This window comes from Rana temporaria, chromosome 2, assembly GCF_905171775.1.
Source record: "Rana temporaria chromosome 2, aRanTem1.1, whole genome shotgun sequence".
Classification (NCBI taxonomy): Eukaryota; Metazoa; Chordata; class Amphibia; order Anura; family Ranidae; genus Rana; species Rana temporaria.
The window spans coordinates 523,314,398-523,330,046 of NC_053490.1; the positions used below are offsets into that span (position 1 = coordinate 523,314,398).

The 15,649-nt window shown below is 45.9% G+C and overlaps 1 protein-coding gene across 5 annotated transcripts in view; it reads right to left on the minus strand.

Annotated features, from left to right (window-relative positions):
• TMEM39A (transmembrane protein 39A) overlaps nt 1–15,649 on the minus strand; it is a 100,955-nt gene that overhangs the window by 41,325 nt on the left and 43,981 nt on the right. For 3 of the 5 annotated variants that reach the window (XM_040339095.1, XM_040339092.1, XM_040339094.1), the window contains exons 2-4: nt 12,246–12,436; nt 8,000–8,038; nt 5,175–5,397 (exon numbers count right to left, since the gene is read on the minus strand). In XM_040339095.1, coding sequence (XP_040195029.1) covers nt 5,175–5,397; nt 8,000–8,038; nt 12,246–12,361 — 378 coding nt within the window. In that variant the 5' untranslated portion in view covers nt 12,362–12,436. The remainder of the gene's footprint in view (nt 1–5,174; nt 5,398–7,999; nt 8,039–12,245; nt 12,437–15,649) is intronic. The other 2 variants (XM_040339093.1, XM_040339096.1) reach the window with 1 other exon arrangement.

Genomic DNA, 15,649 nt, shown 5'->3' on the forward strand with positions numbered 1-15,649 from the left:
AAAAAAGGTCCGGGACCTTTTTTCACGCGGCAGGCGACAGGCGTCCGGCGTGGAGATGTGAACCATCTCCATAGAGGGACATCTGTTTTCAGCCCTCTGGCGGCAGCGGCGTAGCGCTACAGGCGTAAAAACGCCTAGGTGTGAATGCAGCCTTACTGGACAGCTCAACTTTTTTTTTGAAGTCTTACATATTGAAATGTAGTCTTCTATTCAGCCAGAAGATGGAGCTCTAGTCTCCTTTTCACATCATTAGAAGGAAGTTTTTATCAGACAGAGAATGCTGCAAAGACAAGCTTCTGTGTTGGTTCTTTAGCTGCCAGCCCATAGTTGGGACTTTCACACGGATATGTTTTCCTTGCAAGAAAAAAGGTTTCCCTTTCAATCCTTTGGGACTTTTCACTAGACATGGGCAATGCTGAGAAATCTGTTCGTCTTTGTTTTTTTGTTTCGTTTTTATTAAGAAATAATAGCTAGCAAACTACCGTAATAACTATTAAATTATAGGTATTGGAATTTCTTTCCAAATTTGGCTGTTCGTGAACGCAACGAAAAAACTTAAAATTTATCCGAAGTTACAAATTATCCGAAATAATGACAATAATAAACAAATGGAACAGAACGAATTGATAATAAAAAATGTTTTTTAACCACTTCCCGCCCGGTCAATAGTCAATTGACGTCCGGGAAGTTGTTGTGAAATCCTGACTGGACGTCTATTGACGTCCTGCAGGACTTCATGCCGGTACAAGCCCGTGGGGTCGCTCGGTGATGCGGGGTGTCAGTCTGACACCCTGCATCTCCAAACTCGGTTAAAAGCCTCCAGCGGAGGCCCTTTACCACGTGATCAGCCGTGTCCAATCACGGCTGATCACGATGTAAACAGGAAGAGCCGTTGATGGCTCTTCCTCACTCGCGTCTGACAGACGAGAGTAGAGGAGAGCCGATCAGCGGCTCTCCTGACAAGGGGGGGGGGGGTTCGTGCTGATTGTTTATCAGTGCAGCCCCCCCTCGGATCGCCACACTGGACCACCAGGGAAGGGGGCAGTAAAAAATTTAAATAAATGAGAAAGATGCCAATCAGTGCCCACAAATGGGCACTGACTGGCAACATGGGAACTGGGATAAACAAGCGATTCCCAGCAATGCCATCAGTGCCGCCCCTCAGTGTCCATCAGTGCCGCCCCTCAGTGTCCATCAGTGCCGCCCCTCAGTGTCCATCAGTGCCCATCAGACCCGCCCATGAGTGCCCAACAGTGCCGCATACCAGTGCCCGTAATCGAAGAAGAAAAAAAAACAGAAAAAAATAAAAATAAAAATATTTTTTTCAAAATTTTCGGTCTTTTTTTAGTTGTTGAGCAAAAAATAAAAATCCCAGAGGTGATCAAATACCACCAAAAGAAAGCTCTATTTGTGGGGAAAAAATTATAAAAAAATAGTTTGGGTACAGTGTAGCATGACCGCGCAATTGTCATTCAAAGTGCGACAGCGCTGAAAATTGGCTTGGGCAGGAAGGTGCGTAAGTGCCCGGTATGGAAGTGGTTAATTATTATTTCTTATCATTAATTCGATACATTCCATTTTTTTAGATACGGCATTCATTATTTCGAATAATTCGTAACTTCAGATAAATTCATATTCGTTGCGTTCACTAGCAGACAATTTTTTTAAGAAATTCCAATACCTAGAATTTAATAGTTAACAATAGTTAAGTTATTATTAGTTGGTTATTTCAGATTTTGGGATTTTCGTTTTTCGGAAATTTTGAAATCCGAAAATTTGAAAATAAGAATGAAATTTCAAAAGAACGAAAATCCCGAAATAATTTTGAATATGCGAAAATCTGGAAATTCGAACATTTTGAATGTCCGGAAATCCGAAAATTTGAAAATAGGAATGAAATTTCAAGACATTCAAAATGTTCGAATTTCCATATTTTCGAATATTCTAAATTATTTCAGATTTCGGGATTTTCGTTCTTTTCAAAACTTCATTCTTATTTTCGGATTTTGAATTTCAAAATTCCCAGATCTTCAAATATTCCAATTTACAAAATATTCGGGAAAATTTGGAAAACGTGTTTTTCGTTAATTCGGATATTTCGAATTTGTCGAAATTTGTAAAAAAAAAAATGAATTCAGAACGAAACGAATTTCACATGTCTACATTTCACACCACTGCATTACAGTTGCAGTGCGTTTTGAAAACTGCACCAAAAACACAGCTTCCCATTTAAATACATGGAAATCGTGGCAAAAAAAAAAACGCACCACGATTGTGTTTTTTTTATATTTTTGGTGCATTTTTGAGTCACATGTCCATTTTTCACAGGTGCAGGCAACCCAGAAACGCACAGCAAGCACATCTGAAACGTAGCAATTTTGCTACAGAGCCGTGTAAAAGGGGCCTTAAGCCGACCTTCATCAATTACATGAACCTCTTCTCTTTTGGCTCCTCCCCCTTCCCTATTACAGAACCTAAAAGTTTTATTATTATTGGTAAATAATAATCAAATTTTTGTGTTGCAATTCAGCACTTCCTGCTTTCTCGCCTGAGCGTGAATGGCATACGTATCCCCACATGACACATTCCCAGGGGGGTAGTTTTTGCCGAGGGTGCATGCGCACCATGGGATTCTGCACACGTCGGCTGTTTGAAGAGGGATCTCTGTGTTATGGCAGCAGCTAGCTTCCATAACCCAGGTATCCATCTCTTCAGCCAGCGGTCCGGTTTCCAATAATGGTGGTCTCTGCTGCAGATTCGCCGCGAGATCACCGTTATCGGCGGAGGGAGAGGGGCCTCCCGCCGCTCTCTCGCTTACCGGAGCCATCGGTAGCGGTGGAGATGGCCGGGTCCTGTCCGTGGCTGGGTATGGAGACGAGTAAGTGGAAGACGGCCCACCCGTCTCCATACTATAGCAGGGCGAAAGCGATGTCAAAACGTCACTTCCACCCATAGCTCTTAAAAGGGCCATTTTTATTTTTTTTTGCAATTTTTTTAAATGACATTTTTTTTTTTATTGCAGTCTAAATATGAGATGTGAGGTCTTTATGGCCCCAGATCTCATATTTAAGATGACCTGTCATGTTTTTTTCTATTACAAGGGATGTTTACATTCCTTGTAATAGGAATAAAAGTGACCCAATTTTTTATTTATTTTTTAAACTCTGTAAAAATAAAGTAAAATAAATAAAAAAAATTCCCGACAAGCTTGCGCGCAGAAGCGAACGCATACGTGAGCAGCGCCCGTATATGAAAACAACACATGTGAGGTATCGCCACGATCGGTAGAGCGAGAGCAATAATTCTAGCCCTAGACCTCCTCTGTAACCCAAAACATGCAACCTGTAGAATTTCTTTAAACGTCGCCTATGGTGGTTTTTAAGGGTAAATGTTTGTCGCCATTCCACGAGCGGGCGCATTTTTTGAAGCGTGACATGTTGGGTATCAATTTACGCAGCCTAACATTACCTTTCACTATATATATATATATATATATATATATATATATATATATATATATATATATATATATATATATATGTGTGTGTGTGTGTGTGTGTGTATGACTGCTGCGTGCAATTACGGTGTGACAAAAAGAATTGCGACGTCTGCCATTTTATTCTTTAGGGTGTTAGAGGGAAAAAAATATGTATAATGTTTGGGGGGTTCCAAGTAATTTTCTAGCAAAAAAAAATTGTTTATAACTTGTAAACACCACATCTAAAAAGGCATGATCCATAAGTGGTTAAAATAATAGAGATGAGCCCAGGAGATGGCATGCACCTCCTTGGATTTATCCCATAGTGTGCCTTCATTTTTATTTATTTATTTAAAGCGGGAGTTCACCCATTTATAAAAAAAAAAAATTCTCCCCTTAGCTTCCTGCTCGTTCGGTCTAGGGGAATCGGCTATTTGTATTAAAATATGAGCAGTACTTACCCGTTTTCGAGCTGCATCTTCTTCCGTCGCTTCCGGGTATGGGTCTTCGGGAGCGGGCGTTCCTTCTCGATTGACAGCCTTCCGAGAGGCTTCCGACTAGGGGTGTAACGGATCGTCACCGATCCGTGATCCGAACGGGCCACCCCGTTCGGATCGGCACACCCCGCGATCCGCGGAGCGCTCCGGAGCCTAGGCCTAGGAAAGTCCCCGGCTTCGGCCTAGCTCCGGAGCAGCGGCCAGTCTGCTTGCCAGAGCCCAGCGTGACACGCCTCCCCGGGGAGGCGTGTCACGCTGTGCACTGGGCTCTAGCAAGCTGAATGGGAATGTTAGCAGTGAAGCACTGGTGTGAGAGGAGGGGGGGGGGGAAGGGGGAAAAAAGAGCACAATAGCAATTCACAGGGGTGGATTAAAGAGGAAGCAGGTGAGGCTGTTTGTACTTTAAGTCCCAAACAGCCTCACCTGCTTCCTCTTTAATCCACCTCCCTGTGAATTGCTATTGTGCTATTTTTTCGGATCAGCAAAAAAAAAAAAAAGGTTCCTTTTTTTAATTGGTCCAAAAAAAAATATATATTTTATTATTATATATATATATTTTTTTTTTTTGGACCAATGAAAAAACGGACCCTTTTTTTTTTTTTTGCTGATCCGAAAATGATCCGATCCGTGACTCCTGATCCGAGGATCGATCCGATCCGTGAGTTTTTTGATCCGTTGCACCCCTACTTCCGACGGTCGCATCCATCGCGTCACTCGTAGCCGAAAGAAGCCGAACGTCGGTGCGGCTCTATACTGCGCCTGCGCACCGACGTTCGGCTTCTTTCGGAAAATCGTGACGCGATGGATGCGACCGTCGGAAGCCTCTCGGAAGACTGTCAATCAAGAAGGAACGCCCATTCCCGCAGCCCATACCCGGAAGCGACAGAGAAGATGCATCTCGTAAACGGGTAAGTACTGCACATATTTTAAAATAAATAGCCGATTCCCCTAGTAAAAACGAGCGTGAATCTAAGGGGAAAAAGTGCTCTCTAAGGGTGAACCCCCACTTTAAGGCGCTAAATTCCTTGAGCTTTAATGTGGGAGAAGTTCTGCTAAATGTGAATGTATAGACTTAAATGGTAACCTTTTAGAATGACGCTAAACCTTCCATCCCTGGGCGGACCAAGCACAGCGTCTGCCTCTTCTACCCTCACATACAGTACATTAGAATGGTTTCATTTCACTGCCCACCGACTCACCAGAGAGGTGCAGGAGGCAGGGTGGTTATATGGGTACCACCACACGGTCTTGTATATATTGATGTACTGGATGAAGAGTGAAACAAGAAGGTAGATAAAAAAGAGGAACTCAAAGAGGAGACTTCCGTCCAGCGGCAGGTCAGGGATACGGCAGTGACGCACGGGTTCAGGGGTTATCAAGGCAGTTATCGGAGGGGCGGAGAGGCCAACTGCACTACCATTCCTGAGAAAGAAACAGAGTTACACATAAGTCATACAACTGTCTGTTTTACTAATTAGAGGTCATTTCTACTGATTAGATTGTCATGGATTAGGTTGTCATTGCCAACTTCTCCTGAAAATGCCAACTGCCTGTCTGCCATGCTAATTTTCTGGCTACAGAAGTCATCAACTTGGAACAAGATCTCATGTCATTTTCCTCATGTCCCTCAAAACACATTAGGTGCGGTTTACTGTTGGCATGTTGCCAAGTGAATACTTCCATTGATCACGGCAAGCATGGAGATGTGAGGAGGTCCTGTCTATGGGATGCGATGGATGGTTACCCCACCAGTTAGATCAGCATTTCTCAACTAGGGTTCCTTTAGGAGACTGCTAGGAGTTCTCTGAGCAATGGCGGATATTAAATCTCCCACCTAGACTGACCACCAATGGAGGGGGCCACTTATACAGCGACCACCAATTGGAAGGAGCCGCTCCTACAGCCACCACCAATTGGAAGGGGCCGCTCCTACAGCCACCACCAATTGGAAGGGGCCGCTCCTACAGCCACCACCAATTGGAAGGGGCCGCTCCTACAGCCACCACCAAATGGGAAGGGGACGCTCCTACAGCCACCGCAAATGGAAAGGGGACGCTCCTACAGCCACCGCCAATGGAAAGGGGACGCTCCTACAGCCACCGCCAAAGGGAAGGGGCCGCTCCTACAGCCACCGCCAAATGGGAAGGGGCCGCTCCTACAGCCACCGCCAAAGGGAAGGGGCCGCTCCTACAGCCACCGCCAAAGGGAAGGGGCCGCTCCTACAGCCACCGCCAAAGGGAAGGGGCCGCTCCTACAGCCACCGCCAAAGGGAAGGGGCCGCTCCTACAGCCACCGCCAAAGGGAAGGGGCCGCTCCTACAGCCACCACCAATTGGAAGGAGCCGCTCCTACAGCCACCACCAATTGGAAGGGGCCGCTCCTACAGCCACCACCAATTGGAAGGAGCCGCTCCTACAGCCACCACCAATTGGAAGGGGCCGCTCCTACAGCCACCACCAATTGGAAGGGGCCGCTCCTACAGCCACCACCAATTGGAAGGGGCCGCTCCTAAAGTACCACCAATTGGAAGCGGCCGCTCCTACAGCCACCACCAATTGGAAGGGGCCACTCCTACAGCCACCACCAATTGGAAGGGGCCGCTCCTACAGCCACCACCAATTGGAAGGGGCCGCTCCTACAGCCACCACCAATTGGAAGGGGCCGCTCCTACAGCCACCACCAATTAGAAGGGGCCGCTTCTACAGCCACCACCAATTGGAAGGGGCCGCTCCTACAGCCACCACCAAATGGGTAGGGGCCGCTCCTACAGCCCCCGCCAAAGGGAAGGGGCCGCTCCTACAGCCCCCGCCAAAGGGAAGGGGCCGCTCCTACAGCCACCACCAATTGGAAGGGACCGCTCCTACAGCCACCACCAAATGGGAAGGGGTTGCTCCTACAGCCACCGCCAATTGGAAGGGGTCGCTCCTACAGCCACCACCAAAGAAAAGGGGCCGCTCCTACAACCACAGACAATGGAAAGGGGACGCTCCTACAGCCACCGCCAATTGGAAGGGGCTGCTTCGACAGCGACCACCAATGGAAGGAGTCTTTTCTACAGTGACCACCAATCTAAGGGGGCGACTTTCAACAGACCACTTCTCCACTGGCCACTAGTGTAAGGAGACACTACAGTTTTCACAGTCTGTTTCTGTGTTTTCTGGCCATTATTATTAAATGTACCACTTTTCACCTTGCCACAGTACACTTAATGCAGCAGGGCAGCAGCTGCAGGCTCAGTGACGTATTGGCTTGTCGCTGAGCACATAGCGATCCTGTGACCGCTGTGAGAGGCCAGGGTATCATGCGATCGCTATGATTGGCCGAAGCAATCACATCATTATAATGTAAACAAAAATCAGCCATAAATGGCTTCTATTCGTGACTGTTTTCAATTACTTTTGTGATTGGCTCTGGTACCATGTGATAGCTGTGGGCCAATCACAGCACCCTGTACCATGTGATGAGCTGTAGCCAATCAAAGGTCACACGCTGTCATGTATGAAAGTTTAAAAAGCATCTTATAAAATGCAGGAGGCAGACCTTTCATTCATCTGCCCGTCTTCCATTTATAGAGCACCTTTCATTAATGGAAAGGAGAAGGGGGTGGAAAGGGCAGGCATAGTCAACACACTTTGATAAGTGCCTGTGACGGGCCCAGTGAATTTACCAACACACGTGGGATTGAGGGGTCTGGGGTCAACCATTAGAGAGACTGGCCAACAGCACAAGGCACACTTTGCATTGAATGACCACAACATACAGGAATACACAATGTAATACTGACATATAATCACACACATAGGATGGGCTTTCTGGCATTTTTTCAACCTCACCTATGTTACTTAAGGGCTGTCCCTTGTGCCGATTTTTTTTAAATAAAAAATGTGGGCATTAAGAGCTTTCTAATGCAATGCATTTGGAGGATTAAATTTCTCTATGACCAATATCCAAAGGTCAGAAAAACTAAATCAGATTGGAGCGACAGGGGAACAAAGCAAGATCATCAGCCTAACACTCAACTTTACCTTATAAAGGACTGTAGTGTTTTGTGCCCATTTTCTTTACTATGGCCAAAAAAAAAAAAAGAGAAACACACAAAATTACAATTTCTATTTTCTTTTCCTATTGTGCTAAAAATATATTATATTTCCATATCTAGCCACCAGGTGGAGCCCTCTGCTATTCTTTCACATTTTCCAGGCTCTCCTTAACTTCACTGTTGGAAAAAAATAAAAATAAAATAAAATAATAAAAAGAAAAAAAACACAACAAACAGGGGTTGATTTCCTTAAACTGGAGAGTGCGAAATCTGGTGCAGCTCTGCATGGTATCCAATCATATTCCAACTTCAGCTTGTTCAAATATAGCTAAAGGCAAAACTTTTTTTATTTTATTTTTTATTTTGGATGAAGTGGAGAGAGATTAGAACGCTTGTCAGTTTTTATCAATGTCTGTGCTCCTGTTAAGGAGATTCACCCTCCTCTCTAGATTTTTACTGTTTAGCATTATCATTAAAAGTGAAAGTAAAAGAAAATCCCAAATTTAGGGCTGTCCCCACAAAAGTAACGGAAGAGAAATCTTCCAATGGGGACAGTTCTGGGGGTCACCAAGAAATTCTCTTATTTTTGCATGGATTTCCTCTCACTTCCTGTTTGGGTATGGGACAGGAAGTAAAAGGGAAATCAACGCAATGGGACACAGAAAAAAAAAAATTAGCAGGGGTTATAACCCTCCCTTGCTTTATCCAAAATAAAAAAATATGTTTTGCATATAGTTCTACTATAAGTGGTTGTTAAAGAGGAAGTAGTAAACCCTGATGGGTTTTACTTTCTTTTTATTTCCCTGCAAAAATAAAGCATAATGGGCTATGATGCATCGCATAGTAGCCCATTATGTGTCACTTAACTGAAACCGAAGCCTGTGATGGTCACTGCTGTCCCCACTAGCAGGGAGCGTCTATCTTCACCCCTCTTCCTTCTGGGGCCGTGAACTCCGGCTCTGTGACTGGCCGGAGGCGCGGGATCCGCCAGTCACGGCATGGCCCCTGTAGGCACAATCTGCCCTTTCTAAAGTGTGCCCTAGACAAAGTACACAGCTTTATTGTAAAAATCTCCTAAACCATGTAGGTTTAGGAGATAATTCCAGCACCTACAGGTAAACCTTAATATGTTAGTCTGGAGGAGGGGAGAAGAGGAGGCGAGAGGCTGAGAAGTCAGGCAGGGAGGAGGGGAGCCTCGAGGAGTTATGTGACCGCCAATTCAGGTAGAAATAGGCATCCTTTTACAAAAGAACATACACTGCAGCATAGTAGGCTTTATAACAGTGGGGAATTATGTGTATTGCCTAAAAGGTATTTCAGGAGCAGGAAAGGGGGGGGGGGATTGGCAAAAGCTGACAGGCAGAGAGGAGAGGGTGGAGGGGGACAGAGGAGGACACAGGAGAGCTGTGGGTGACGGAGGCACATAAACTGACCACAGTGTCAGGGCTCAGCAGCCATGATACACCATGGTCACTTTACAGAGGGGAGGGTAGCCAGGCAGGATCAGCCAGGTATTTCAGGTGTTACAGGGGGCCAAATTACACAGCACAAGCACTGTGCTGTATAACATGCTTTAACCACTTCCCACCTGGACTTTTAGCAGAATGACAGCCAGGTGGTGGTTCAGTTATCCTGACTGGGCGTCATATGATGTCCAGCAGGATAACAGCCACACGCTCCCGTGGGGGCGCACATCACAGCAATCGGTGGCGCGGTGTGTCAGTCTAACACACCGCTACATCGATCTCAGTAAAGAGCCTCTGACGGAGGCTCTTTACCACGTGATCAGCCTCATCCAATCATGGCTGATCACGATGTAAAACAGGGAGAGCCATTGATCGGCTTTTCCTCAATGGCTACTCTCCTGACGGGGGGGGGGGTCTGTGATGATCATTTATCAGCGCAGTCCTCCCTTGGATGCCAGCCCAGGACCACCAGGTATGCCACCCTAGACTGCCAGGGAAATGCCAATCAGTGCCCAGGCAGCTGCCAATCAGTGCCCATCCCCAATACCTACCTGTAGTGATTCCTATCAGTGCCATCCATCAGTGGCGCATACCAGTTCCACGTATCACTGCCGCCTATCAGTGCTGCCTAGTATTGAAGTGGTTAAAAGAGCAGGATCCTATTTTTAGGTAAACAACTTTACACGTTGACAAAAAAAACTTGGAAGCCGATTGGTTTCTATGCAGAGCTGCACCAGATTTTGCACTCTCCAGTTTTAGTAAATCAACCCCACAGACTATACCACACGGAGAGAACGAGAAAGAGAAAGAGAGAGAGAGAGAGAGAGAGAGAGACTAAAAATGTTATGCTTTGTGACACCAGTGTCATGGTGATTTCATAAAATTTATATATGCAGAATTTTTATTTATTTTTTACGGGCAAAAAAAAAAAAAAATCTACACATTAAAAGCTTAAAAAATATATTTAAACAAACTGACCTAGAACCATTTAAAGATCTCCCTTTAAAGTCTGTATTTGCATAAATATATGGACCAGTGCACACTAAAGATGTATGGGTAACCCATGAAACGGTCGGTATTTGGACCACATTGAGCTAATGACAGGTGCTCTTAGGAGGGAATCTAATATTAACCAGGCCACGTATTTTTACATCTTCGTGTGATTTAAAGGTCATGCCCAACTTGAGATGAAATTTAGAACTTCAAAGCCGTATTCAAAAGAAAAAATTCTTATCCACAAACACTGGAAGTTGAAGCTTTAAAGAGAACTTCAAACATACGACAGAGGTCAGAGGAGGGGGGAATGAAGAAGGCGTAAAGCTGAAAATGTTATCTGGTTTTATATCTTGCTTGCCCTGGATCCCCCCCCATCAAGACTGCTTATGACATTTTAAATAAAACCTGTCCGTTTTCATCACATACCTTATTTTTTATATCCAGTGACATCATCACTGGGTCTCTGTGCTTCTCCATGCAAGTCATGGCTGGTAGGAGGAGCTGGCGTTCCTAGGAAGGCAGTACAGTGGAACCTCGTTTTACGATTATCGCGGTTAATGAGCTCGGTTTGCGAGTGTTGTCTCGCAAAATGAGCAGAGTTCAAGCTAATAGGGTGTGCAGTACCGCATTTGGCCAGAGGTGCAGGGTCGCCGGGGACACTCGGAACGTTCAGAAATACTTCGTTCCCGGACCTTTCCGAGATCAGCCGAGTATTTCCGGTGCCCCCCCACCTCTGGCCACATGCGGTATTGCATGCCATAGAAGTCAATGCGGAACAAAATATCTTTGTTTCCATTGACTTCTATGGGGAAACTCGCTTTGATATGCGAGTGCTTTGGATTACAAGCATTCTCCTGGAACGGATTATACTCGTAAGCCGAGGTTCCACTGTATCAGGATTGAGACTGCCCTAGGCAACGCCCAGATCTGATACTGAGCCTACATGATAGAAAGAACTGGTATCCAATGAACGAAAAGGAGTGGGCCAGGGACAGTCAGATTGGCGAGAAAAGGCTAGATGATGCTAGACAGGGAAGGATAGGAAAAGGAGGCGGGCTCTGACTTGCTGCAGCTTCTAATGCGCTCTGTGAGAAGCTCACAGTGTGCAGTGGAATCAGAGTAAGAAAGGGTAGTCTGTCAGGCTGCAAGACTCGTACACACGACGGGACATGTCCGATGAAAACGGTCCGCGGACCGTTTTCATCGGACATGTCCGCTGGCGGATTTTGGTCTGATGGCTGTACATACCATCAGACCAAATTTCCCGCGGACAGCGAACGCGTTGATGTGGCCGCGCCAATGACACGGCGACGTGCGCGACCCTGGAAGGTCAATGCTTCCACGCATGTGTCGAATCACTTTGACGCATGCGAGGGCTTTCGGCCGAGCGGACATGTCCGGTGAGTCGTACAGACGACCGAACATGTCCAACGGACAGGCTTCCAGCGCACATGTTTCATAGCATGCTAAGAAACATTCGTCCGCTGGAAACCTGTCCGATCCACCGGAAAATTGTCCGTACAGACGACCGAACATGTCCGCGGAAAATGGTCCGACGGACGTCGGTCGTGTGTACGAGGCCTCAAGGGAAGATTTGAGTCCAGCTGGTTACGGTTATAAGAGGTCTGACTTGCAAGTCCATGAAGGGCTATTGGAATGTATACCCATCCATGCAACATAATCTTAAAAGGTGCCCCCCCCCATGTGTCTAATTGTTGGGTAAACATGAAGAAATGTCAGTTCCTCCCACGTCTGGCCTGCAGGACTCACCTGTTCCTCAGCCCTGTGCCATTGCCACAAGACCCACCGCCAACCAAAGTCTGCAGAGAGGGCAAAGCGGAACGGCTTAGTTGCTGCCGACTAGGACCCCTTCTTCCACCGGGCATGACAAGGTGCCAGTCCGTGTCCAGCAGTCAGCTCCACTCCGAGGCCGGGAACACAGGGCAACGCCGTTTTCTGCTCTGCAGAGAGAGAACAGGGGAAAAAAAAACAAGTGTCAACATGGCAAGACACCATGGGAGTAACAGAAGGCCATTAGAAACCCAAACACTAAACTCTCAACCTTTTATATGGTATCGTTTCAAATGTCATTTACATTCTCTTTTTTAAATCTTCAGGTTTCACTAAAATACCCCATGATCCTGTTATGAAGGTCCGTGTTTGGGCTCTTCCTGGTTGAGGGTGACAACAGTCTGTCCCTGAATCCCTATTGCCCATCTGCATTGTCACTTGGTCTAGATTAGCCTTTCTCAACACAGTTTATAAAAGATTAACTGGTTACCGACCAGCCGCCATCGTTATAGGGCGGCTCCCCTGCGCGAGAGCGCGTTGTATAACGTCGGCTCTCGCGCAGGCCCTGCTTGCCCCTGACTTCCGTGCGCGTGCCCGGCGGGCGCGTGCGCGCCTCCTGCTTGCCTGACTCCCGTGCCCGGCGGGCGCGATCGCAGCCGGGCACCCGCGATCGCTCGTTACAGAGCGAGGACCGGGAGCTGTGTGTGTAAAAACACAGAGCTCCCGGTCCTGTCAGGGAGAGAAATGCTGATCTTCTGTTCATACAATGTATGAACAGAAGATCAGTCATTTCCCCTAGTGAGGCCACACCCCCTACAGTTAGAACACACCCAGGGAACATACTTAACCCCTTCCCCGGCCCCTAGTGTTAACCCCTTCCCTGCCAGTGGCATTTTTATAGTAATCCAATGCATTTTTATAGCACTGATCGCTATAAAAATGCCAATGGTCCCAATAATGTGTCAAAAGTGTCCGAAGTGTCCGCCATAATGTCGCAGTACCAAAAAAAAATGCTGATCGCCGCCATTACTAGTAAAAAAATATATATTAATAAAAATGCAATAAAAATACACCCTATTTTGTAAACGCTAAAACTTTTGCGCCAACCAATCAATAAACATTTATTGCGATTTTTTACGTATCGATTTATTACGAATACGTATCGGCCAAAACTTAGGAAAAAAAACGTTTTTTTTTTTTATATATTTTTGGGGCATATTTATTACAGTAAAAAATATTCATTTTTTTCAAAATTGTCGCTCTATTTTTGTTTATAGCGCAAAAAATAAAAACCGTAGAGGTGATCAAATACCACCAAAAGAAAACTATATTTGTGGGAAAAAAGGACACCAGTTTTGTTTGGGAGCCACGTCGCACGACCGCGCAATTGTCAGTTAAAGCAACGCAGTGCCGAATCGCAAAAAGTGCTCTGGTCTTTTACCAGCAATATGGTCCGGGGGGTTAAGTGGTTAAAAAAAAAAAAAACACCACACAAAACTCTCAGTACATTCGATGACTTGACAAGTGTCATTTGAATGTACTTCAAAATGTTGTTTGCTTTTAGCATTCCATTTTGGAATGAATGGAAAATTTCCCCAAATGAAAACCACATGTACTGTTACAAATTAGTTAATTCGAAAAAAGTAGTTTTCCATCCTGCTCCTTTATACTTTCATGTGACTGCAGTCGAAAACGGCCATTGATTTGACCCCCACTAATGAGTCGGAAATTGAACGGCTATTCTTAAAAAAAAAAATTTTGAACCAAAATTCTCCTCGAGTATGGCCAGCTTTAGATTAAGGCTGCTTTCACATTGGGGCGTTGGCAGTAAAGCGCCGCTATTTTTAGCGCCACTTTACCGCCAGCTAGCAGCTGAAAAAGGGTTAAAATCGCCGCTGCAACGGCTCTTTGCCGGCGGTTCGGTAAGTCTTACAGCGCTGCAAAAATGCAGCTTGCAGGACTTTTTTTTACCGTCTTGCCAGCGCACCGCTCCAGTGTGAAAGCCCTCGGGCTTTAAAATGCTTGCCGACCACCGCACAAGTTTTTCCTTCGACAAAATGGCACGGCTGCGCAAATGGGCGTATACAGGGCCGATCCACCCTATAGGCTCACTATAAAAACCGCTCAGGGCCCCACAAAGCTGCAGGGGGCCCCCCAAATAACTAGAGGCCCCGCCTGGTGAGAAGTCATTTTCGGCCCCTCACCCCGCTTCTCAACTTGCTGGCTGCATAAGAGAAGAGGTAAGAAGTCAGCACTCCCGCTTCTCACTTTAATGTAAGATGTCATTTCCGACAGCAGGACACCCCCCCCCCCCCCCCCCCCCCACCTGCTTCTCAACTTTAATGCGACATGTCATTTTGCTTAGGGCCCCAGGGAGGTCAGGATCGGCACTGGGCGTATATATACTTCCCCTTTAATTTGCTGCCGGCAGCGCACTCGAGACCCTGTCGCAAGCTCCGTGACTGTGCCCACAGGACCCGCGATCGGGTCACAGAGCTGAAGAACGGGGAGATGTCAGTGTAAACACAACATCTCCCCGTTCTTCCTAGTGAGATGTCACTGATCGAATGCTCCCTCTCATCGGGAGCAGCGATCAGTGACGTGTCACTCGTAGCCACGCCCCCTAACAGTTAGAATCACTCCCTAGGTCACACTTGACCCCCTTCAGCGCCAAATACAGGTTAACCCCTTCACTGCCAGTGTAATTTTTACAGTAATCGAAGCATTTTTATAGCACTGATCGCTGTATAAATGACGACAGTGGTCCCAAAATGGTGACAAAAGTGTCCTCATAATGTCGCAGTCACAATAATAAAAAAAAAAAAAAAAAAAAAAAAAAAAAATCGCAGATCGCCGCCATTATTATTAAAAAATAAATAAAAATGCCATAAAACTATCCCCTATTTTGTAGACGCTATAACTTTTGCGCAAACCAAACGCCTGGTGATAGTGTATAAAGGGGGCGCTAATACTGCTTAATAAATGGGTGGGTGATAAATGTTATATGAAAATTATATAAGATGGTCCATCTGAACCAACAATGAACAAAAATAGCAAAAGTGACACAATATAAAATGAATGCGAGTCCATAAATAAATAAATAAATAAATATAGTCTGTGACGGTAGTAGAATGATATCCCCGTCAAAGTCTTCCCTTCTCCCCATAAAGAAAATCACCCCAATATTCCACGAGGAGGGATATTCCTGGAGTCACCCAATAAGCCACACATGGGTCACGCTTACTGCTGGAACAAGACAGATTTTAATGGTATAACACACAGCTTATATGTAATTTCCAAAACTGTTACAATGACAAATCTCCGCCCCCTCACACTGGGGCTTCCATACAGATCATGGGCAGACATTTCGGAGCCGATCCTGA